Source organism: Tubulanus polymorphus, chromosome 3 (genome assembly GCF_964204645.1).
Source record: "Tubulanus polymorphus chromosome 3, tnTubPoly1.2, whole genome shotgun sequence".
Taxonomy (NCBI): Eukaryota; Metazoa; Nemertea; class Palaeonemertea; order Tubulaniformes; family Tubulanidae; genus Tubulanus; species Tubulanus polymorphus.
In genome coordinates, this window is record NC_134027.1 from 13,495,810 (window position 1) to 13,523,130 (window position 27,321).

Here is a 27,321-nt window from a genome sequence, read left to right on the forward strand (position 1 = left end):
CAAAAATCAACTAGATTTAACAAGAAATAAATAAGAACAACAATATTTCAACTAGCTTGTTAATCTAGTTGAATTCTAGTTACATTCTAGTTGAATTCTAGTTGCAACAACACAACTAATTTGTTTGTTATATAAATGGGAGGTGAAAAGAAAATAAAATCTAAAAATGGTGATGTTCCAATTGAAAAAACTTTAGATGATTTAGGAATAACAGAAACAAAATTAACTCCAGATGATGGTGCTTTAAATAATGTTACAACAAATAATAATTATGAATATTATCTTTATTGTAAACATCAATTAGAAATATTAATAGCATCTGGAAAATGTAAAAATTTTATCGGTAAAAATTTAACTTATAATGAATTAGATACGATGAAATCAGATGAAATTATTAGATTATTTAAGATTTATGAAACCGCGAGAATTAATGACGCGATATCAGAAAATGTAGTAAAGGTTATAGTAAATTATGTAATTATATACTACCAATTGAAGATGAAAATAGATTATATTCCGATTTAAAAAATTATTATTTAGTTATGACTGAATTAAATAAATGGATTGGATATTTATCATTTCAATTAGGCGGATTTATGACATTATTATCAACTGGGGTTATAACATTTTCAAATATTGAAAGTAAAAATATTTCTATAATAAATGAACAAGGTGTAAGAAGTGAAGGAATTAACTGTGAAGAAAAAACCGAGAACTCAGAAACAAATTGAATGGTCTCGGCAATTAGGAATTAAATCACAAGAATATAAAAAAGCTGTAAAAGAAAAAATAAGTAATAAAAATGGTGAAAATATTGTTATTTCTACTCCTTCTAATAATAGAATATTTGATAAATGTCTATATTTTACAGTTGGATTTGTAATTGTATTCATTTTGATTGGGTGTAATTGGTATAAGAAATAAAATAAAATTCATGATATTTATAATTCTGAAACAACTGCTATCAAAAATGAAAATACTTCTGAAATTCCAAAATTGACAATAAAGAAAATGGATTAATATTTTAGAAAAAAAGCAAAAAAAATAATTTATTTTAATTAATTGAATATCACACTACTTTTGTCTATCTATGCGGAGCAATTAAAAAAAGATAAGTCAGATAAGTCATTTCGGATTCTAGATATTCATTATTTTTATTAATTTATTTTTTTTTAAATTAAATCAACAATTTCTAAATCATGATAGTTTTTATCTTTTCTAATTTCAATATTTTATGTTCAATTTCTTTTGTAACATCAACTAACTTTTTTATTTCAAATTGTTTTTTGCTGGTTTTATTCTGTTATTTATTGTTGCTAAGAATGCTTTTCTATCTCCCATTCATAAGGAAAAAAAATTATTTGGTGATGAGTGGGGATTACTTCCCCTTGTATATAACAAGCACGCTATTAACCGTTCTCACCCAAGCCTCACAGCATCTATTTATCCGAGCACAGCTGACGCGCAATCACTGTACTACAGTAATAGCACACACGTTAATAACCGTTCTCAGTACCACCTCGCTGTATCGATCTATCCGCGCGCAGTTGTTGTTACGCGCACTCACTGTATATGTGTATCACAGAGCAATCGTCCGTTCTCACTAGCGCCTAGCTGTGATGAGAGGTGTCTCATACTCGGTTGAATTGAGTTATGATATTTTGAATTAAGATGGTGGGATTTATTGCTTCGAGTATAATATTTTCCACAATCACATAACACTTTTTCATTAGGTTCATATTTAGGCGTAACAATTTCATTATCTAAGTTACATTGAACTGCAACATCTTTGAATGATTTTTCATTATCTAATTCACATTGAATACCAATATTTGATGAATTTTCATTATAGATAATTTGTTTATCATCAAAATAATCTATTCCTAAAACATAATTACTCAAATTTTGATGGTGTTTTTGTGATTCGAGATGTCTTTTATAATTCCTTTTTGTTATAAATTCATTACAAACTTCACATTTTATTTCATCCACATTCATATTTTCTAATCGTTCTTTTCTTTCATTGGAATTTTCTGAAGTTATAAAATCTATAACATTTTTTATATGATTTGAAGATTTTTTAATGATGAGATTTATTAGATTTATCGATGTATTTTTTACAATATGGGCGATAATATTGATTTTTATTAACATTATTGTTTTCTGGCTGGTGTTCATTCTCCCCCATTTATAAGGAAACAAAATTACTTGTGGTGATGAGAGCTAGTACTCTCGTACTCTGGTATGAAAGCCTACTTTCCCTATTACTAACATTCCTTCGAAAAAATTGTTTTCGCTCAACCAAATTTTTTTGCCGGGACAAAAAGTTTTTCATTTCAACAATAACATAGCTTTCAGAATGATGAAAAGTTTTGGTTCAAACAAAAAGCGTAAAAGATTTTCTTGTCGGATCATTAAGTTTTTTGGTCGAACAGCGTGATAAGGTCATTTTGGATATTTACTCGGTCTGGTATATTTTGGATTACTGTGTATGTCATTTGTCAGGACATTAAACAGAAGACGACTTAGGATACTACCTTGCGTGACTCCACTAGTTAGACCGACTTATTCCAAGATGAGGCGCTCCGTTGATTTCGGCTACAAGTTTTCGTTCAGAGATAATGCTGAGCCATTTAGGCAACCTATCATTGATACTGTTTCCTAATAGCCTTGTTTAGTAATGGCTGATGTTGTACCTTATCAAATGCTTTGTCGAAATCATAAAGAGTAATTATCGCCTAACAGTCGATTTTCCAGAGTCAAATAGGACATCTGGGCCAGTTGTCCATGGTTTCAAGTAGGTCTATATGAATGTTTGTCGAGCTTCCTCTTATAAAACTGTGTTAAACATTGAACAGGATTCTAAGACTGTGCAGAAAACCCGTTATCGTTGCTTTGCAGCTATATTTTTAATATTTTTTTCATATTGTGAAACATATTTTTTTGAAAATATAAAATAGTTTCCCTGCCGCGCTTCCCTGTACCCTACAAAATTTTGGACGTGGAACGTAAACAAATGTATATCTTTGGTCTTATTTGACTACAAAATAATTCAAAATTAAAAAATACAAAATAATAAGAAAGATAAAATAAATATTAACTTGTGGAACTTTGAGGTCACGAATAAAAAAGGTTTTTCAAGCAATGCCCTTATTCCAAACATCATCTAGCTTTCAAGGTAAACCACACTTTGCCCATGGGCAATTTATTTTACATTTGCAACATGTTTTCTGATATATATTTATAGTTTGTGTCTGTTTACTCTCCATTTTAATATCAAATTTTTTATTAAAATTGATTTTAGAAGTTATTCATATTCATATATATGAATATTATAAGAGTAATAGGGAATAAGTTGTTTCAAGTTAAAGGTTGAAGGGTCGAAAAATATATTCGAGTGTGCGAGAATTTATTTTTCGACCCTTCGACCTTTGGCTTGAAACAACTTATTCCCTATTACTGCGGTCAATATAAATCTGTAGACATATAATTTCAATATTCAAATGTTTTAGAAAATATGTTCGATATTAGGGGTATTTTGGTTTCATGAAATTAGCGATTTTCTAATAGTATAGCTGCAATATACGGCTCCGGGTCCTCTGATGGCCGCATGCGTATTAGGTGAGAATTCATTTAAGTTACACATTTTAAAATAAGAAAATACAAAATACGAAATACATACGCAAGTCATACAGAATTACATTAACGAGTTATTTTAAATGACATTGTCTACTTCAACCCAGACTCAAGAGGATATCGAGTGACAGCCAAACCGCTGACCGGGCCGGCTGGCTAGGCCACACGATATGCTCCGAAGTCATGATGAAGCAGACATCAGAAGAGCTCTTTCCTCAACCATGGAGGCAATGAAGTTGCAGACCAGCTTAGAGGCAAAAGTGAATGAAGTCGGTCGCAAGTTATCATTATTGACAATTTTCAATTAGAAAATGAAACCACTATTTACAGTCGAAGACCTATATCACCAACCCATTTGCCGAATCTCATAATTAATTCCCCAAAATTTCATAAGACTTCGAAATTAGATTTGCAATTCCACATTACCTTGTCCCAAAACTTCAATATTTTTTTTCGCAGGCGTCTAATAATTTTTTAAAATTAATTTTCTTGTTGAAACTTTTATTGTATAATGACTAACAATTTTCGATTTGTAGAAAAATGTTCACCAGAAATTAAATGTAAATCTCCTGGATTCGTAAATTTTCGGTGTGCTTGTATCTGTCCACGTGAGGAACCAAACGACTGCCAGCTTGGAGGACCAACACCGGCACCCATGCCCAGTATGAAACCGTTACCAGCAACCATACCAACTATTGACGGTATGAATGATAATACCGAATCCACAAATGGTAACGATAGCATTCAATATTTGATTTTCTTTCAAAATCATTTCTTATTTCTACATACAAAGATATTTTACCTGTGTTCTAGAACCTTTGTACAACACCTGCGCCTGGAGATATTTTCGTGGAAAAGCTAAAAGTTTTCAGAGTCAGAGAATGTTTGTAGCCGGTTCGATAGACGCTTGTAAATTAAGATGTTTGGAAGAGAGGGAATTCAATTGTAAATCCTTTCATTTTTCACCATATATTGGCTTGTGTTACTTGAACAAATATTGGGAACAAGCTCGAGAATTCGAACCTTCTGGATATTTCTACTTCGAAAAACCACAATGTCTTATGAACGGTAAGATTCTTAAAACTCACTCAATCAAAAAACACGATTTGTCCCGTGTCTGGTCTTAGTGTTTAAGCTACAGTTTATCCCAGGTTCCGAAGACTAATATAGGCATTAACAACGACAAGAAAACTTACGTTACATGGTGCAATAAGGGCAATTATTCTTGAGCTAAATGAGTCTCGGGTAAACGTCATGTAGATGGTACAATGCGCAATGACGATAATGAACGCAGATTTCCGTTCACATTTTTTGTTCACATCTCAACCAAGAGGGATTGACTGAAATGTAACAACATGTAGCAACACCCTCTGGATATTTGGATAGGCTTTACAATACCGGTATGGGTTTTCTGGAACAGAAACGGCCTGTAGGTTGGGGGGGGGGGTCCTTGCGGCTGCCCCTACTCGCTTTGTTATAGTTCCACTAAAATCAAATCAGCTAGGGGAAGCTGCAACCCCCTAACTCCACCAATATATAATGGCGTAAACCAAAAAAGCATATGGTAATTGGTCTTAAACAGCTAAAACGGTATCGGTGGTAGGCTTATAGCCAAAGGCCTTCACGAAATCTGGTATTAGTTTTTAGCATCGAAATTTACCGATCATTTATTATCAGGGCTCGGGACTAAAATTGTATATCATATGATTCAAAATATGAATTATCCGATGATCTGCGAAGATAATATCAGTAATAGGGAATAAGTTGTTTCAGATCAAAGGTCGAAAGGTCGAGCGCATATAATTGAACTTTACCCTCGCAAGCTCGGATTTATTGTATGCGCTCAACCTTCAACCTTTAACCTGAAACAACTTAATCCCACTCAGTTGTGTTAGTAAAATAATACAGATTTATAACATTAAATGTTTATAGTTATATAAGTTAGATTTTTAAATATAAAATATCTAAAAAATTCATTTTAATAAACATTTGTTATAAAAATGAAGAAAGAAGAAGAAACCGAATATAGAATTGAAATAAAAGGAACAAATAACTTATTTTCACTGTTAAACATTAAAAATTATATCAAAGCAACAAATCTAGTGTATGGAAGATTCTTATAACTCACTCTATCAAAAAGCCCGATTTGTCCCGTGTCTGGTCTTAGTGTTTAAGCGACAGTTTATCCCAGGTTACGAAGAATAATATAGGCATTAACAACGACAAGGAAACGTACGTAACATGGTACAATAAGGGCAATTATTCTTGAGCTAAATCAGTCTCGGGTAAACGTCATGTAGATGGTACAATGTGCAATGATGATAATGAACGCAGATTTCCGTTCACAGAATTTTGTTTACATCTCAACCAAGAGGGATTGACTGAAATGTAACAACATGTAGCAGCACCCTCCATGGAGTGTAAAACAATTTGTATAGGCTTTACAATACCGGTATGGGATTTTTGGACAAGAAACGGCCTGTAGGTTGGGGGGGGGGGTGCTGGGGCTGCCCCTACTCGCTTTGTTATAGTTCCACTAAAATCAAATCAGCTAGGGGAAGCTGCTCCCCATAATTCTACCAATATATAATGGCGTGCACCAAAAAAGCCGATGGTAATTGGTCATAAACAGCTGAAATGGTATCGGGGTAGGCCTATAGCCAAAGGCATTCACGAAATATAGTATTAGTTTTTAGCATCGAAATTTACCGATTATTTATTATCAGGGCTGATTCAAAATATCAATCAGTAATAGGGAATAAGTTGTTTCAGATCAAAGGTCAAAAGGTCGAGCGCATATAATTGAACTTTACCCTCTCAAGCTCGGATTTATTTTATGCGCTCAACCTTCAACCTTTAACCTGAAACAACTAATTCCCTCTCAGTTGTGTTAGTTAAATGATATAGATTTATAGCATTAAATGTTTATAGTTATATAAGTTAGATATTTAGATATAAAATATCTAAGAAATTCATTTTAATGAAAATTTGTTATAAAAATGAAGAAAGAAGAAGAAGAAACCGAATATAGAATTGAAATTAAAGGATCAAATAACTTATTTTCACTGTTAAACATTAAAAATTATATCACAGCAACAAATCTAGTGTATGGAAGACATTATGAAATTAATAATATTACTGTAATTGATCAAATTTTAATAAATGAATCATATTTAATTACTGAACAAATGGATACTTTAGATATTGGCGTCAAATAATCCTAAAATATTTAACACAGTTTTAAAATTTAAAGGTGATTTAGATGAAAAAATAATAAATAGTCTTGAAACTCCTTTCAATGAAAGAAATGACGATTTAATACTTTCAAAAGGTTATGATGATATTATTAACTTGAGAATTAATGAACGACAATTACATTATTTCAATCAATTCACATTGAATTCCAATATTTGATGAACTTTCATCAAAAATAATTAATTTGTTTATTATTAAGATTGAAATAATGTAATTGTCGTTTTTAGATTCAGCGCAGCTGAATCAATTAGTATAAAACGGAGTGCTGAATTCGTGTTGACCACTATCTCCTCCGAGTGTGAAATGATTCACGGGCCAGGGTCTGCATTCAGTTGGCTGTTATAATGGCAGCAAAGTGACGACTGATTTTAATGCTACTGATGAAGCCTAAATTGGGTAAATTGGCAATTTTATGCCGTTTTGTGGATTTTTAGTGATGTAGTGTGACGGCATCTTGATCTGCTAACGTAAACATATGAGCGGAATTGTACATTTGCTGTCGATGCGCGGTGTAGTTTGCAGTATTTACTGCGATTAGGATTAGGATTAGGATTAGGATTTTATTTACACTCCAACCATTTCTATGGTACATGGAGGGAGACTTATACAAAGTATGCAATATTTACAATTAACAGAGAGTATAAACATGTTTTGATAAAATATAACAAAGTTATTAACACTATATACATAGACTATTTACAGCATACTAATTATTGGAGGGATCTATATACATCTAAGCATTTTTAATGAATTTTGCAAAGTGGATTGTAGGATTTTTTAGAATATCAAGATTGCCAAAAGAGTTCATATTCAAAATATTTTCACGGATTTCATTCAATAGGTTGCAGTTAAAAATAAAATGCAATTCATCACCTAAAACATTACAAGCCGAACATAATCTATCATTTCTATCTAACGGAAGATTTGATAATTTATTTACAGGCAAGAGATAAGAACCAATTCTAAATTCGAATAAACTTATTATTAAATCTTCATCAAGTTCACTAATATAACTTTCTAATTTAATATCATTTTTGTATTGTCTATAATTAATGTATGTCGGGCATCTATTGTGGAAACGGTATTGAAGATAAGAAGATAAGTTTATTCATCCTGACAATGTCTATTGTATAAGGATATAGAAAAACATTATTAAATGTTTACTATTTAAAAAAACAAAATATTTACAGAACATTTCAACATATCAATAATATTCATTAATAGTTTCTGATCCTTCGTATTCAATAACTCGTAATATTTTAGCTCGGAGGGAATATCGTAATGATAACTAGTTATGTGTCTTCTTCTCAGATTGGTGTGAGAATGACAGATCATTAAGTAGTGGTATTCATCACCAATCTCGCCTGAATTACACATTGTACATAGTCTTTCGTCTTTCTTTTTCGTATATCTATCCTTTTCAATCGGTAAATAATGATTATTGGCACGGTATCGTAGCAATTAGTTACAGTATTTCGACGGTAACTCAATAAAGTATTTTTCAAATTCAAAATTCTTTTTAATCATTCTATAATTACAAATGGTATCTTTGGTAGCCATTTCGTTCCGCCAATGTTGAATAAATTGATCTTTAAGGAATAATTTCATATAATTGTTTAAATCATTGACATCTACTGGATCTTGGATCGTCCATATGCAACCTAAGTTACAATCATTCAATATGTTATGAATGGATTCAATCCATTTTGAGCTAAGTTGGTTATTTCTATACAGATTGAACAGATTACCATACATCATTTTATTGATTTTCGAATTTTTTTTACACGTTACCACTTTGCACCAGTAATTAATCATACGTAGTTTTATCTGAATGTTTAATGGTAATCTACCTGTTTGACCATACACAATAACAGAAGGAGTTGTCGTTTTCAGATTCATTGCATACTTAAGAAATTTCAGATGTAAAAGTTCGATTGATTTTGTGTCTTCAAACCCCCATATTTCGGATCCGTATAGAATTATTGGAGTAACTAGTGCATCAAACAACTTAAATTGAATATCTAAGGGCAATTTGAGATTCCTAGTTTTATTTATCAGTGCGAACATGGCGCGCTATGCTTTGTCATATAAGTTCTTTCTAGTCTTAGCGAAATTACCTTTTTTTTAAATACGATACCTAGGTACGGATTCTGATCGGTGACTTCAACAGTTTCATTATTAAGCGTGAATTGTAGTAATTCATTTGTTTTGTGGGTTCCTTTATTGAATATAACAATCTTTGTTTTTTTCACATTGACCGCGATCTTATTTTCTGCACAATATTGGCCTAAACAATTGAGTCCTTGTTGTAGATTTTTAGCACTGTCTGACATTATTATTGTGTCATCAGCGTACAAAAGGATTGCCAATTTGAGCATGTTAACCAACTCATCTATTTCGTCACCCATTTTAAAACAATACGGGAAATGTTCTAAATTTTTGAAGCCATTCTCCAAGAAATAGTTCTGTATACCATTGATATAAAGTGAAAATAAGAAGGGTGACAAATTCTCGCCCTGCCTGACACCAATGTTGCAACTAAAGAAATCCGAATATTCATTACCATTAAAAACGCAAGATTTCGCGATACTATACATATTCCTGATAACTGTAAATACTTTTCCGTCCAAATTATTTCTCAAGAGCGTAGACCATAGTTCAGAATGGGGAACTGTATCGAACGCCTTTTTATAATCCACAAAGCAACAATAGAACGATTTTTTGTAGGCTGTTACGATATCAACAAGTGCTTTCAGTGTGAAAATATGGTCTGCGGTAGAATATTTACTCCGAAAACCAGCCTGATTTTCGTTTAACAACCGCACGCTTTCGGAATACTCATTTAAACGTGCATTTATATTGATGTAAATAATTTACCAACACAACTCAGCAAAGTGATGCCACGGTAGTTGTCCGGATCACGACGATTACCCTTATTTTTATACAATGGCTTAATTCTTCCTGTTACCCATGATTGTGGAACTAACCCCGTTTCAAGAACTAAATTGAAAAATTCTGTATATAGGGATAACATTTTTCGCTACTAAATTTTAATTGTTCGTTTTGGATTGAGTCTATACCGACGGCCTTAATGTTTTTGAGTTTTTTGATTGCATTGAGTGTTTCACTCTCACTTATCGGACAGTTAATTTGGGTATTTGTTTCGTCAGCGTTTCGATGTCGATGTTACTTTCGTCGCCATTCATCTGATCTCTGTTCAACATCGACCAGAATGTTCTCGGGTTATTCGACTCGGACGTACGTAGATCGTTATGGAACTTCGTATCGCACTGTTTCTTATATTTCCGCGCGGTTCTTTTGTACGCGTTACACGCAACAATCATATTTTGACGATTCTCGCCCGTTTTGTTCTTACAATAAATATTCCTGATTTTTTGGTATTCGCGCCTTCTACTCTTACATTCGGGGCCAAACCAAATCTTGTTATCCTGTCGGGTGGACTCTTAGGTTTCTTTCGAGACACCGGCTTAGTTTTACGGGAACAACCGTTAAGCAAATTAGTTAAATTACGCGACAAATCCTCGATTGCTTATCTATCTGCTCCAATGCCCATGTTGCGTAATTCCTTGATTCGTGTTTCAAGACGATCGATTTCGGTATCGGGCAGATTTTCTACAAAAGCGTGTTCGTCACGTAAATCGAGTTTTGGTGTGCGGTTTCGTGTCGCGGCAGGGTTTGGCTTTATTATCTCTTCGATCGCAAATTTCGTGGCTGACATAAATAATGCGCAGTGAGAATCAGAAAACAAAGGGTCAAAATCGTCCACTTGAAAGTTATTGAATAATTTATATGAGTCCCTAGTAACAATGGCGTAATCGACGACTGACTTGTCTTTCCAAGTTAGTTTTCCAGAAAGTGTCGCTTCCACGCCCGGCGATTACCGTAATTATTTACGACAGTATCTTTGGAATTTCTGGGTTGAATTAAATCTCGATTTTGTGATGGCGCTTCTATTACATAATCACTATGCTCAAGTATGTATTGTAAATTTGATGTTCTAGCGTTGAAATCGCCCAGTAAGCAGACCCTATTCGAGCAACGAAAATCGATAATATCTGCATCAATACTTCAATTCTGGAATATCGATTGTTCACGAGGAATGTACACCGAACCAAATACTATGTCCTTCTCGTTATTGATTGCTGATTTCGGTACATTTATCCAGACACAGGTTGAGGTGCTAGTATCAATAATTTCACATGTATCGCATAGATCCTGTCGTAAAATTATTGCAGTCCCGCCAGATCTTCTATTCGTGAGTTCTTGTCTATTTTTGAAAAATATTTCATAACCGGGAACAAAACATTAAAGTTGTCAGCGTTGTCACACTTCGTTTCTTGGACGGCAACGATATCAAATTTCCTGATAAACTCGAGAAACTCTTGACGGCGATTCTGTAGTTTGCCTCGTAACCCACAGACATTGATACTAGCGATTTTAATTTCACTGCAATATGTTGAATTTGTCGGGGAATTTTGAGTTTCCAAATTGGTGGTGGGACTACGAATATTTTCCGAGTTAGTTGTAGAGGTGACAATACCGTGCCATATGGCCAGGGCGGTGACATCTGTTACAATGGACGGGGTTGCGATGTCTACACTCGACTGTTCTGTGATTTCTGTTGCCACATTTTTTTTCACGGTTTCACGAAAAAGGTTAATATCCTGCTCTTGGGTCGCATGTTTTACTGTACTTGGTTTGTGGGTATGAGCGCGCTTGTAGTGTTTGTGCACCGTATCTTTGATCTTTGGGAGTACACTTTTTCTCTCCACAGATCTACTAGAGCCTGTGACCCTTTAGGAGACAATTTGTCATTGTGGCTTGTTTTCATGGAATGATCGGTTTTTTCATTTTTATATGACATAACTGACGATGGATCTATGAATGTAAGGTTTCTGCCTCTGCAACAGTTTTCAATTTTCGTATTTGTTTCAAGAACCTTTGTGTTGTTGTTTCCGTTGATACTAGGGCATATTCCGCTTACAATCGCGTTAGGTATTTTATCCGTCAATATTTCTAGCGGAAGAACAGCGTCGAATTCGTTTTCATCCACTTGCCAGTCGTAAGCTCCAATATGTATTAGCACAGTGTCATAATCCGTGATCTTGTTATTGCGATTTTCCTCCCGGACATCTACAACGAACTTATTTTCAAATCCTGGGCGGATAGATGATATCTGGGCATCATCAGTCACAATTTGGGTCACGTGCTCTAGTTTCGCCGCACCTATCGATAGGATATCAAGATCCGCGTCCATATGCTGCTTTATGGCGTATCGTGTGTCTTCACATGTTATGAGTAGAACACTTTTGTCTTTGTTAGCTATAGAAGTGGTTTCTTCGTCAGTACGTATGTCCACAGGGTTCTACATTACCTTTATCTTATCTTCCATAACGCTAATTACTTTTTCGGCCGAGACAAGTCTTTCTTTTAAGATCGCATTTTCATTCCTTAGCTCTGTTGAACCTTTCAATAACTCCTCGACAGTTTTGTTGAGCCCTTCATATTTGTGGGAGAATACACCCAACTCTTCGCTCATCTTTACTACCTCCAACTGAAATCTAGCATTTTCATTTTCAAGAGCTTTACTCATACTCGCTGTATTTTTCATTACTGCTATACAATCTGAACAACACCAAAATTCTTTAGGAACACTTGCTTTACCGACGCAACCTAGATGGAAGCGAGTGCTACAAACAGAGCACGTTGCAACTTTAGTGATCAGTTTGTGCTTTTTAGGACTCTGACAATTACTTCCTAAGCATTTCGGAGGATTCACTCTGAACGTAAAGCTCCTCGGTGCCGCGCCTTGGTGGTAGTTAGATATGATGGGAGTACTTGCATGATTTGGTGCGGGTGCGGTGAATTCGATGGACTCGAAACTGTCATCATATTCATTGATACCATATGATTCATTTCTGTTAAGCCCACTATCAACTGTTTGCGTAGAAATTCCAGTTTTCGAGTTCGCGAGGCTTTGATCACTCATTTCCCCCGTCTAATTCTTGTGGGAATCTTATTTTGACTTTAACTTCGTTCACCATATTGCCGGCGTTATTTCTTGGTTCTTCTGATGAGACTGACGTTATTTTCTTTACTTGATTTCCAGCTCCACTGCAGGTGTTTTTTAACGTCGTAGATTTCGTTGTCGTAGGATTTCGCGTTCCAGTGAAGGTAATTTTCTTAGTTGTTTTCGAAGACATTTTGGTAATTAATTAATTATTCAATCATGCAGAGCGACTCTAAAACACGTCCGTGCTGTATGAAAACCCTCGTATGGTATTGCGATTACGATTACGATTACGATTACGATTACGATTTTATTTACACTCCAACCATTTCCATGGTATATGGAGGAAAACTATTACACATGTATATACAAATATTTACAAAACAACACTGAAGTGGTTAAAATTTAGAGAATGAGAACGTATATATATATATATATATATATTTACAATACTATATATACTATTGGAGGGACCTATATACATCTAAGCCTGTTTTAATGAATTTAGCTAATTTGACCGTTGGGTTTTTCAGAATATCAAGGGTATTAAAGGTTTTCAAATTCAAATAGTTTTTGCGCGGTTCGTTAAGTAAGGTACTGTCAAACAGAAAATGGGATTCGTCACCTAAAGTATTACAAGTGGGGCATATTCTATCAGCTCTGTCTAAATGAAGGTTGAATCAATGGTGGAATATTTCGATCTAAAGCCAGCCTGGGCTTCACTTATAATGCCATTCGTATCTAGGAATGTTGACAATCTTTGATTTAGGATACTTGTAAATAACTTACCAAGACAGCTAACTAAGGTAATACCTCTATAATTATCAGGATTAGAGTGATCGCCATTCTTTTTGAAAATGGGTTTGATGACGCCTATAGACCACATCTCTGGAACATATCCTGTTTTAAGAACTAAATTGAATATTTTTTGTAATATATCAACCAAAAACGGATACTGACTAACTCCCAACAGCTCATTCGTGATTCCATCAATGCCTGGGGCCTTATTGTTTTTGAGTAAAGAGATAGCCTTAATTACTTCATCACTGGTTATATCACTGTTCAAAATATAATTGTCATAGACAGGAGGGTCACCCACGTCTGGGGGCTCATCACCGTCATCGGTTTCATTGTTGAACATTTTATGAGATTAAATGATTTGAACAATGTTAACAATGAAACCGATCAAATCATTTAATCTCATAAAATGTTCAAGAAAATATCAATATCTATATTAGCCTCATTATTTTTTGTTCCGCTCGCAGAGTTTAGCATCGACCAATACTTTTTTGGGTTATTAATTTCGCATTCTCTCAATTCCTTAATAAATTCATCTTTTTGTTATTTCTTATTTCCTCGGATGACCTTTTTATAGTTTTTAGATGAGTTCTTAAGAGATTAAAAATTGGAAGGGGTAGGGCAACCCCTATATCTTTTTTTCATATAATTATATCTCTTCTGTGCATCTCTACAGTCCCTGCCAAACCATCTCTTGCGAACCGTTTTTTTGCAGTTATTACTTTTCCTACTTTTTCTATGGTACATCAAATTACGCTCATCAGCACTGATAATAAAGAAGATACAAATCTATCGGTAAGTCCATTAATGTCATCTGGCGATTGATTTCCTAGATCTTGTAACCCATCCAAAAGTAACTTATCTAAATCATTACCTCGTAATTTTGATTCTACATTCAGGAAAAATTGATTTGATCTAGGACTGTCCCACCTAATTGAAGTGTTAAAGTTCGCGTGTTCATTAGCCCTTTCATTATCGCTAGCAATGGGGTGCCTAGAATTCGTATACACGCACAAATTAATTGGATTATGTCCATCAGATAATAATGGGTCAAAAGGAATTATTTCAAAGTCCAACATAACCAAACAGTTCTAAATCACACACAAAATAATCGATGACACTGGTGTTCCTAAAAGTATAATTACCTGTCCGATCATTGCCACATCTGCCATTGAGGATAATAAGTGAATGGTTCTTACACAAATCTATTAGTTGATAGCCTGTATTATTCGTTCTTTTGTCCTGATTATTTCTAGTAGTGGGAACGCCTTAATTAATCAACGAGTCAACAATAGGGTCTAAGTTATCATCTTGAATTATCTGCTTATCAGGTTCCAAAAAGTCTAGCAAACAAGCGGTGTGAGCATTAAAGTCACCAGTAATTAATACATTGAAATCATACTCAACTTTCAATCGTAATAACTCTATTTCAATTTCTCTGATAGGTATTTCTGAATAATATTAATACTAATTAATTATATTGAATACTATTTTCTGGAGGAATATGAATTACACCTAAAAGTACATGTTTGTCGCGATTAAATAAATCTTTATCTAATACATACCAAGATACAAACTGAGAGTCAGTCGAAATTGGTTTTATTTTATTTTTCAAGAACTTCCTATATATGATACCGACGCCACCTGATCCTTTTTTTGAAAACTTTTTCCTATTTTTAAAGTGCGCCATATGGGAGGCGGGCAAGAGCGCCCTCGTTTTAGTTACACGTGAAGCTCACCAACATCAACGAAGCCGGTAATCTTGGATAAAGGATATTCTCTTAATTTAAAAAGATTTGTTTGAAAATACCTGAACTAAAATTAGTTATGCATACACCAGGGATTATCTTGACGAAAAAACGTTTGTATCGGTATGCAGATGAATTTTAAACAATTCTAATTCACATTAAAAAAACACCATACAGGTCGACCGATATTGTGTAGTATATAGTTGATTTCGAACGTTGCGGTAATGTCACTACGATCCTGCCTTAGCGTGGAATTTTTCTAGTCGACCAATGTGTATGGCGCTACTGCTTGACGCTAAGGTTTACGATGAGACGGGTACATCGCTGGGTGGCCTCGACCCGCTCGCTTTCTCATACGGATTGTTTAAATGCGATGCCGTAAGAATGATTACGGAGGAACGTTGACTGCCGTTTCTGCCCAGCGTATCATTATCGCTCATGTCGACCTGAGCTTTGATTTAAGAAGAAATAGCGATTGGAAAGTCGAATTTGTTACCGGCCCGAGCACACAGGTTGAAGCCTTTTAGTTGTTAAATGTTTGTCGGTTCATTTCTGTTACAGCAAAATATCATTGATCATGGTTTAGAAAAGTAATGCATAGTAAAATAGTATAATATTCTCACCATCCGTTGTGCGGGCATGCTGCAGATATATAGATATGGGGTACAAGCCGGGGCTGCCATTCTTATCCCACCTAATAGCATTAACTAGCATTAATCCAACCTACCTCCAAATGTCGAGAAAGGCAAATAAGGGTGGTAGGAACCCTACGAATCCAGCTGTTGGCCGAAAAGTTTTTTATTCTAAGTTTAGGTTATTTTAGTTTATTGCTCCATATAAAATGAATATAATGAGCACAGATAGTACATATGAATAATGAAAATACAATTACAGTGACAAGATGGTAGCATACAAAATACACACATTTACCTACGTACACGAACCCGTCCAGCTATACATGTTACACATTAATATTGATAAGTGGTTTCACAAAATACGGGTTTGTCTAATATAGACTGATAACCCGTGTACACATTTCGTCACACTGAAAATTGTTTGCAAAGCTTATAAGCTTTTAAGAAGTAGCCAGGATGATAACGTTGTGTAATTTGGTTATAAAAGTCGCGCTGGAAAATAAAATGATACTCGTCACCCAGTTTGTTTCTATTACATGAGGTGAAAATTCGATATTCCCGGTTAATTTGTCATAGCGACCAATTTCGATTGGGAGCTTAAGGTTTGAGTATCTAAATTTACAGATGGGAATGAAATTCGTGCAGATAAAAAAGAAAAATACTCTGCCCCAATCTAGTTTAATATTCCTATATATCTGTTACATTTTTCCACGATCAATCAAACGCAACGAACAGTCTTATGTAAGTTAATACAAATCATTTAATGAACAGGTAAACTTAACTTATGTACAATTAATATATGGGTTTAACATGATTTGAGGTGCCGTTCATTACAGGAGGTTTCAGTCGTCAAGCAGCGGGCTGTCCGTCGCACGAGGTTTCTCGGTCTATCAGCGTGCTGTTCGTCGCACAAGGTTTCTCGGTCTACCAGCGTGCTGTCCGTCGCACTAGGTTTTCTGATCTATCAGCGTGCTGTCCGTCGCGGAAGGTCAACTGATTTCTCGGCGTGCAGTTCGTCGCACGAAGTTTTCCTTCAGCGTCCGGTGTGTTTCGACCAGTCTTCTCCCTCTCTACCAGCTCAGGAAGCTACTTATACACATTTGGTGTTCACACCATGAAAATGACAACAGGACCGTGAAGAGCATTCCACAACTAAATAAACCTCGTTTTTAAACTTTGTTTCTTGAAATTATAATATAATAAATACACTCTGGATCTAATTGTATCCGCCACATCGGCTTAAGTAATCGGCTGTAACGTTTTCGGTTCCTTTTACTACTTTCACCCTGAATTTGTACTGTTGTAATTCAAGTGTCCATCGTAGTACTCGATCATTATCAATTCTCGCTCTATTTAAGAATTGGAGAGGTTGGTGGTCCACTTCTAGAATGAATTCACTCCCAATCAAGTATCTCCGTAATCTTCTGATTGCCCAAATAATAGCTAGACACTCTTTCTCAATCGTAGAGTATCGTGTCTCAGGAGGTTTTAATTTTCTACTCACGTAAACTATTGGCAACTTTTCCCCTTCAAAGATTTGCATTAGCGAAATATCATGCCCTGATTATTTTACTTAGATGTTTAATTCATTCATTCCAGTTAATCACTGAACAACATGTTGTGCCTTGCAAATTTAAACGTCACCAGTTGTTATATGAACAGTATTTTGCAATGCTTTAACAATTTGCCCGAAATCAGAAGCAAACTGGAAGAATAATCTGCTGTTTGTAAAGTGATGTCGAATTGGTACATTACTGGATAATTATCTGCTTTGTAAAAAATGTTATTTCAAGTATGTTTTAGGTACTAATGTGACACAATTAATACGACGACACAATCTGAAAATATGATTATAATTTGTGTAATATAAATCAGTATCTTTTTTTATTCTTTAAAATTTACGTTTGCTATCGGTGGTTGGTTTTAAATTCTATCTATCATGATGTTCTGTAATATCGGATCGGAAAAGTAATAAAAAAAGAAAATTTTAGACTATGTTCGTCCCCGGGACCGATAAGCCGGTGACTGGTGATCGAGTGTACTGTATTTTCTAGTTTAAACTCTGAAAATATAGGGAAAGATTGGCATTGCATTCTCAGCATAGCCAATAATAACGTCGTCAATGATTAATTTTGTAGAATTATGCTGATAGAATGTCCAATAAAATTAAATTGAATTTTAGAATTCAATCTAATCAATCTAATCTAATCACAGAAATAAAACGAATAAAAAAGTTAATGATTTAAATGATATTGAGGATTGAAACAGCATCATTTAATTTAATTCATTCTATATATTTTAACTATAAAAATGAGTGAAAATAAGGTATCAGAAATATTACATCTAATATATAAAAATCAACATAATATTAAATCAATTATTATGATTTCAGGTTTATTTTCATTCTCAGTTTATACTATAAAACAGTTGTTAGAATTCTATGATAGCTGTAAAATTAGATACGCTGAATTGAAAGATAACATAAATTATATTTCAGATCGAATAAATAGTATTAAATGCTGTGAAATATGAAATATGTAATAAAAGATATAAAAATAAAAAATCATTAAGGAATCACATGTATATTCATGAATTGGATGAGAAATTATACGAATCAAATTAAGCAATAGACTGTTAAATTGGCTGAGATATATAAAAATAGACTATATTATAACCATTTCTATATTTAGATTAATAATTCATATTTATAATTTTTATAAAAACTAATTTATACATCTATGTACTAGACGTACGAGTGAGAAACCAAGATTCTTGCCAAGAAAGTAAGAATTCTTGGATTCTTGGATTCTTACTCGTACCTGCCTTAATTAGTTTTATAAAAATGAATAAATTATATGTTTTCACTTAATAAAAATAAAAAATAGATTATATTTTAACTATTTCTATACTTAGATTGATAATTTATTCATTTTTATATAATCTAAACTAATTTATATATGTATGTACTAGAGGTACGAGTAAGAAAGTAAGAATTCTTGGATTCTTGGATTCTTACTCGTACGTCTAGTACATAGATATCATGAATATTTTTATCATATATTTCTGTTTCAATATTTATTTATCTCACAGATTTATTATAAATATTTGGAAAAGTATAAATCATATTCAATTATATATTTACATTTATCATTATTAAAAGAGTATTACAATGAATCCGCTACATTGTTAAACTGTATTAAATTGTGTAGATTGTATATTCATAAACTAAATGATAAATCATGAAATGGACTGTTAAATTAGCTGAAATGTATGAAATATTGTATGAAATATTAGTTAATCAAAAAGGGGGTTTTAGGTATCAATGTATTTGATACGTATTAAATACGTATTATGCTTTATTTCTGAAATTTCAGTCTCAGAAGTAATTTATTCATACATGAAATTAAATTTCTTTACATTTGACTAGGTTTCTTTAACTAAGTTAGTTGGTTTATTGTTTTTCTAGTTGAATTCTAGTCAAATGTAAAGTAATTTAATATCAATAAGAAATATTAGAAAAATATTAGAAAAACAATACATAAGCTCCATTTTTCTTGAATAATCAGATTCTTTACGTATGTCACATACATTAATGAAATCATTAGAATTTATCTTCAAACATTCAGTATATTTTTTCATCTATTCAAAATCCATTTTATCAATTATTTCAAAATGATTGTGTGTTATCTTCTTTACTTGGAAAATAGGTTTTCTAATTTTGATAAAATAAAGTGTCGATCGGGGCTATGAACTCCTATTTTTAACTTTTCGATGATTTTTTCTATCGAAGACAATTCAAAGTAAATATTATTTAATATTTAATTGTAATGTTTTTATCAATAATTCTCTTAAATCAGTTGTAGTTTCATAAAAGCCTTGATCTGTTAAAAAATAGCGCGAAATAAAGATCTGTCATACATTTACACTGAGTTGAAAAACCTCTAATTTCAAAATTGTATTATTTTAAATTCCAGATATTTTAGGAGTATAATCATTTAATTTTACTTCAGGAATTATTTCAAGTTTTTTAAATTCTGTCTCAAATAATTCATTATCAATTTCTAATTGTTGTTTTAATTCATTACAAATTTTATTTCTATTTTTATCTATATCTTCTTGAAATTGTTTAAGTTCTTTCATTTCTTCTAATCTTTCAAATTCACTTTTAGATAATAATTTTATATCAAAATCTTCTTCAATATCAAGTGCATCTAATTTATAAAAAGGTTTAGATTTTATATCGTATCTCTTTTTTAAAGTTGTAAAACTAATTCCTGTTTCACGTAATTTAAATCTAAATATAAATTTATTCAATACTGTAAACATTGAATTAGTTGAAGATATAACAGTTGCTCCTTCAGTTTTAATATATTTTTTTGCTTCAATAATGAACTCTGATTTATCCTCATTTTGATTAATTGTGAGGTATAAACATGAAATATTCTTAATTGTAAACATTGATAAAATGAGTAAAAAGGAGGACTCTTCAATATTTTTACTTACCCTAGATTTATATCCTATAAATTTCCTAGCTAATAAATCACCAATAAATAATCAAGTTGTAAATAAGCAGGTGAATAGTTAATATTTTCTTTCTTGAAGTATTGTTTTATTTTTTCCATCATTTTCAATTCTCGTTTAAATGAAATACTTGTTATTTCAATTCTAATCAATCCTGTTTCAATTGATTTTTCAAATGATTCTTTTAACCTCTCTTGATAGCAATTTATGTAACTCATTAAATTTGAACCGAAAATTATATTTACACTAGGAGATTTGAATTGACATGCTGTTTTATTATAAATCTTTATTTTATCATCCATATGTAATGCTGAAACACAACTATAGAGAATTCTTTTAGAACTTTATATTTTCTATTTTCGAACATTGATTTTATTTCATCTGAATTAAATGATCCTTTAAAATCTTGTGTAACATCTACATCTGATATATTGTAATTTTTTTCATTTAATAATTGTTCAATATTATCCATATTCTGTATCAATTCATTTAAATTTTGATTGTATAATGAAATTTTAAATACTGCAAATAATCGGTTAATTTTAATTCTTGATTAATTTTACTCAAGATATATGATTTTGAATTATCATCATGAATTGTTAAAACACGTGTAATTTTTATAGCTAAGTTATCTAATATAATATTTCCTTGATTAAAACAATCTTTAATTTCATAATGGGTTATCTTTCTCTGATAGACGTTAAGAAAAATTGTCCTATTTTCTTTAATAATTTCTTTTTCTAACATGATTTTATATAGCATTATATTATCGCAAAATATATCTGACGTTTCAATTAATTCATTATTTTCAGATTTATAATACTTATTCATATTTACTCCTGAAATATCAGCTAAATCATTATTCACAGTTAAATTATATAATATTGAATTTACGTATTTATTACTCATGCCTTTCGCGGGAACTTTAATTAACTTTGAGCACATTTATATATCAAATTTTTATTAAAATAGGTTAAAATTCAAAAAGAGTTAGAGTTCGCTGAAACCTTACGCTTTGAAATATTTTTTGACCCTTATTGGATCTTATTTTTCTAGATTATGCTAACACTTTACTCACACTTTTTAGATATGAATATTTTAAGAATAATAGGGGTTTAGTTGTTTCATATCAAAGGTTGAAGGGTCGGGTGAGTAAAAAATAAAAATAAATTCGAGCGTGCGAGAATTTATTTTTCATTTTTTATGTAGGTTGCGGCTGGAAGGTACCCGGTGTTTGGCGTGAAAATCACCCAAAATATGATAGATCTTCGAGCGAATCAAGGGACCCGTGATTAAAAAAGAAAAAATCATTTTCTGCGAAAAAAAAACGTGGGAGTTTGGGAATGTTGATTACATATTGAGAGCCTATTGTTTTATCGATTGTGCGATAATAAATTTTTCTGTCGTTAAAATCGTCAGATTTCTACATTAAATAGTTCAATAGTTTCAATAGCTTCAATAGTTTTTTATGTTTTACACTAAAAATTTGTTCCCAAGTACTACAACGGGTTGCATGGGTTCGGAATTAATGGAAGAACGGTATTTTAGATACGGATTATAGCGTTATGTAGGCCTATACGAATTTTACTCGACACAGAAAAGGGGATTAACGGGAGTGAAAGACACATAAAAAGATAAGGTATGTTAAAAAACGCACGGCATTTTACTCCAGGGATTGGCAAAATTTTGAGTTAATTAATATGTACTTGTATGTAGCGGGACGGTCATTTTGTAACACGCGGATCGCGCGCGCGCGTTATTCTCCAGGACTTGACCCTTAGTGATGCTGTGAAACCGGCGCGCTTGTTATTCTAAAAAATTCAACCCGTTGCCAAGGGACTGTGCTTTTGTGGGATTCGAATCCAGTCTTCCAATCGGTTTCTACGGAGAAATACGAACTAAAAATAACATTTTTTGACAATATTTTGTGAATATTCTTTGTAAATATTCTGAAAATTACACAAAATAATTTTGTTATGCTTGATTCACGTATTTAAACTACCCGCGCGACGCGGCCCGCAAGTTTCGACGAAAGTTCGTCCGTGACCGTCATTTTCGTTGCCGCGATTTAGCCAATGCCCATGTGTCCGGATGTTAACTACACTTTTTGAGAAGGACGGTATGGAGAAATATGGGAAATTTGAATTTGCCTCATACGCGCGATTAACTTAAGGAGCTTCCAGCTCGCGCCTTCGGCGCGCGCGGTCCACGTGTTACAAAGCTGACCGTCCCGCTCCACACAAATACTGAATAATTAACTCAAAATTTTGCCAATCCCTGGGAGTAAAATGCCGTGCATTTTTTAACATGTCTTATCTTTATGTGTTTTTTACTCCCGTTTTTCAAACGTTATTCCCCTTTTCCGTTTCGAGTAAAATTCGTATACGCTATAATCAGAATACCGTTGTTCCATTAATTCCGTACCCATGCAACCCGTTGTGATACTTAGGAACAAATCTTAAGTGAAATACATATTGTTGTGACATAGGAATTTTAATCAATTTAACTACGTATCACTTTCTGCTATTACGCTATCTCCAGTTCGTGGGACAATTCCTGCTGTCTAGTATTATGGAATAATTAAAAGCTTTCTAATAAAACCCGGAATTAGATAACGATAAATTTATAGAATGTTATGCGGCCCGAAGAAGGAACCGAAATATCGTGGGAGAGCGTATCCTTCCTCAGCTCCGCACAACGACACAAATTGAATTTTGACCCGAGACCAAAAATAAATAACTCAGGTGTATATACTGTTATCTAAATACTCACAACTATTTATTATCTTAGTGGTTCCTAAGCATCGACACCTTTTACAATTTTCGTTCCTAGTTTCTTCCGTTTGTTCTTCCCCGTTGTCCCTGTGCTCTCCCGGAGCTACCCCCGTTGCTCTCCCGGGTACTCTTCGACTAGTTCAGCTATTTCTCTTATTTTTATACTATCAAAATTTGGTTTCCAAAGAACTATTCTCGTGACCAACGCCACCACATTTGGGGAGGACCGACGACCAACCTCGGGACCTGATTCGCACACCAGGCCCCCAAGAATTAATGTTCTTAGCAACCTGGACCCAGTTGCACAGTTGTGACTTAAGTCCAAAAGTGGTCTTAAATCTTAAAGCCGGTCTTAAGTTGTTAGATCGAGTATAGAACTTAGTTGGTCTTAGACCAGTCTTAAATCTAAGCCGTGACCATGCAACTGGCCCCAGCAGATAAATGTCACTCCGTATTGATATGTAAAATGCATCCGTGGTCTTCGATGAAATGGACTATTGGATCAACTTAGAAAATAGCAAAATTATTCATCCTCGTAGGCCTACTATCAAACATAGAAACCGCCTTTATTTCAATTTGTAAAGACACTGGGGCCAGTTGCATAGTCATGGCTTAGACTTAAGACCAGTCTAAGACCAACTAAGTTCTATAGCCAATCTAACAACTTGAGACCAGTCTTAAGATTTAAGACCACTTTTGGACTTAAGTCACGACTGTGCAACCGGCCCCTGGTTAAGAAACAAGCCCGGAGTTGTCTCGGGTCCCAAACATGTAGACATTAACACTTGACTAATCCCTTAGGATTTTTACAATTGTCTTGAAAACTAAATCCAAAATATTTCTTAATAATCCAAGACATAAACTGAACCAGTAACAAAGGCAAATAAACATTAAATGATCGTTAAGCCAAACTTGCCCGTTTACGAATTCTCCGTGAATAGAGTTGTATGTATTATGAACATACAACTGCTATCGATTTACGCATGTTTTATAAAAATAAAAAATTGCCTATCATAACAGAATAAATGCAGGGTACAAACCGTACTCTGGGGGAAAACAGGGAGAGCAACATTGGTGGCAACATCGGCCGGAGCAGAGGCAGTGCAACACGCGGGGTAAGGGTGATATGATATTGTCAGTTGTCATTTGTTAAAGTTCATGCAATAGCATCCTTGCATTTTTTATCAACCTGAGTTAAGTCGTTGGTTATGTTTGGTCTCTGGTTTCTACATCGCCGTGCAAGACAGGAGGGGAAGTGCATGCGTCCCGGACAAGAACAGCGGCGCTCTCCCACAGCAATTTCGGGCTTCCCCCTCCCGGTCGCACGACAATATAAAACTATTGAAGCCATGAGATTCAATGTAGAAATCTGACGTTTTTTAACTACAGAAATATTTATTTTCGTGTAATCGATAAAACAATAGGCTCTCAATATGTTATCAACATTCCCATACTCCGACGTTGTTTTTCGCAGAAAATGATTCTTTTCTTATTCAATCTCGGGTCCCTTAATTCGCTCGAAGATCCATCATATTTTGGGAGATTTTCTTTGGTCACGCCACTGGGTCCCGTCCATCAGCAAAACCTACATTGTTTTACAATGTAGAACTTGGGAACACATTTCTTGTGCAAAACATATAAAACTATTAAAGCCGTTCGTAAAACATATCAGATAAGTGCATGTATAATATCATATAAGATTTAGTCGTATGAAAGATAAAACAAACAAGGCTTTCAATTTGTAATCAACACTCCCAAAGCATGCTTTTTCGCAAAAATGAATTCCTTTTCTATACATGTATCTGATCGCGGCGAATCTTCGCTTGAATAGATCTTCGATATTTTGGGTGATTTTCTTTGGCCACGGACCACGCTGAACACAGGTGCCCCCGCAATTTTTTTTTTTACAATGTAGAATTCTATATGAGTTGGAAAGGGCACTCGCCACTATTTATTCATTAAAACTTAAGACTGGCTGTGCGCTTCACCAAGTTTCGACTCTGACACATTAACACTGGAATAATGATTACTTATATAAATGTCGAATAAAATTTAATTGAATATTCCTCGTCCGGTTTTTAGCATTTACTCTTATTATGTCTTAGGTAATACGCAATTTTGGAAGAGAATTGGGGAATCCCTACAATAATCCTGGACTTCCTTACAATCCGGAGAATCCGGACATTCTACCGAGCTAATCGCTTGGCAATAACTTTAAATCAAGTCAGTATAAAGTAACTGGCCTTTTCTATCTTTTACCGATACTAATGATTAACGAAGATGCGCCGTCAATGCATTAGGGACGCATTCGGTTCAAACAGATCTTGAAATGTTTTATCCAAATTTAATATACGAAATTGTACTACAATTTCTCAATTGGACTGAGCTATTTCAAGTCATACTCATGAAATCCGACTTATTCGGATATTTTGTACTATCATATTCCCAAATTGACCGGGACTTTAGAAATATGCGTGTATCCGAATTGAGCGTATCCGACTTATCCGCACTCTACTGTTTAGGGAGTGAAATTCAATTGTTTTTTTGATTAACTGTTAATAAGTGTATTATGTAATTTTCAGTTGATATGTGTGGATGGCAAAAAGTACCCATGTCTTACGTAGCCATGGACGATGAAACTTCTAATGTTAGCTACGATACAACACTAAATCAATGTAAATTAGTCTGTTTGGAGGAACAACAATTCAGATGTAATTCTATAATGTTCCGCAAATTCCGCACGGATGGTGGTACTATATGTGTCCATACTCAAGCCAATAGAGCTACGCATGAAGAAAAACATGATTCAAGAATTGACTATTACGAAATCATGCAATGTAATACAAATTAAATGAAAGCAGACGATGTACATGAATCAGGGTTCGATTTAAGCACTGGCCCGCTAGCCCGAGACCAGTGGATTGCCTGTCGGGCCAGTAGATTCTTTATTCCTAGAAGTCCGTATGGCCAGTGGATATTTTAGCTACAACAATATATAAATCAATTGATTTGTGCGCAAACATCTGTTTGTCCATGTCTCGGTACATTTTTACATCGTGCGTTTCACAGTCGGCTCTCAGTATGAATTTTAATCTTGGCTTCATTTCTTGGAACTGCGTGTGGAGTCCGGGGAATCCTCAGCTGATCAGAATAGAAGGCAGAGTATGACGAGCAACTGGCAGCGTTTAATGAGGTCAAACTACTGCAGACGCTAGACATCGTCAGTAGGCCTGGCTTACGACGTAGAGTAGTGCTATAATTTATCATTCTGGCAGGCCACTAATGGACATGAATTAAGCTTTAAGTTTGACAAAATTCGAAATTTATTTCAATTCGAATTGTTGATCACAATAAGTAGAGAAATGCACTATGAATATCGGGAGTTCCCCTGGAACGATGCTTGCTTGTTATCAAAACAATTTCTGCAATTATATAGGACTAAAAACTCAATCGATTTATGAATTTGTAGTTTTCCTTTAATTGGTTGTCTTTGTATATACAGCAACTTGAATTCGTAAAAAAGGAAATGATCGGAGGGCCAGTAACACGGTGTCGTCATATCGCTGAACAACTGAATTGCGGAATTTTTCAAAAACACGGAATTTCTTCACTTTCACTTTAAATAGTAACCGGGTTTTCCCGTGGGTATACGCACTGTTGGACAAGGCATCGGACCCATGTTTTCAATACCGGATACCAGTATGTGATGATCTATTATATCGCCTGTCAACAACTAAATCTGTGATGCAGAGTATCGGTTACTGTACTGAGTGAAGGAATCCAAATCGATGGAAAATAAACAAATAGACATGTTTATTTCATTTCATTCGGGCTTTAGGGTTGTTCATGCGTGTTGTTTTTCAGCATTGTTATAAGCGAAAGTAGCGTATCAGGAAAAGTATATGAAAATAAAATGGTATTAG

General features: G+C 33.8%; 1 protein-coding gene across 6 annotated transcripts in view; it reads left to right on the forward strand.

Annotated features, from left to right (window-relative positions):
- Positions 1–27,321, forward strand: part of LOC141902693 (zinc metalloproteinase nas-30-like) — a 184,423-nt gene extending 157,102 nt beyond the window's left edge. For 2 of the 6 annotated variants that reach the window (XM_074790529.1, XM_074790530.1), the window contains 3 exons: positions 4,173–4,367; positions 4,450–4,704; positions 25,981–27,321. In XM_074790529.1, the coding sequence (XP_074646630.1) occupies positions 4,173–4,367; positions 4,450–4,704; positions 25,981–26,249 (719 nt within the window). In that variant the 3' untranslated portion in view covers positions 26,250–27,321. Of the gene's footprint in view, positions 1–4,172; positions 4,368–4,449; positions 4,705–25,503 lie in introns of all 6 variants that reach the window. The other 4 variants (XR_012618918.1, XR_012618919.1, XM_074790531.1 and 1 more) reach the window with 4 other exon arrangements.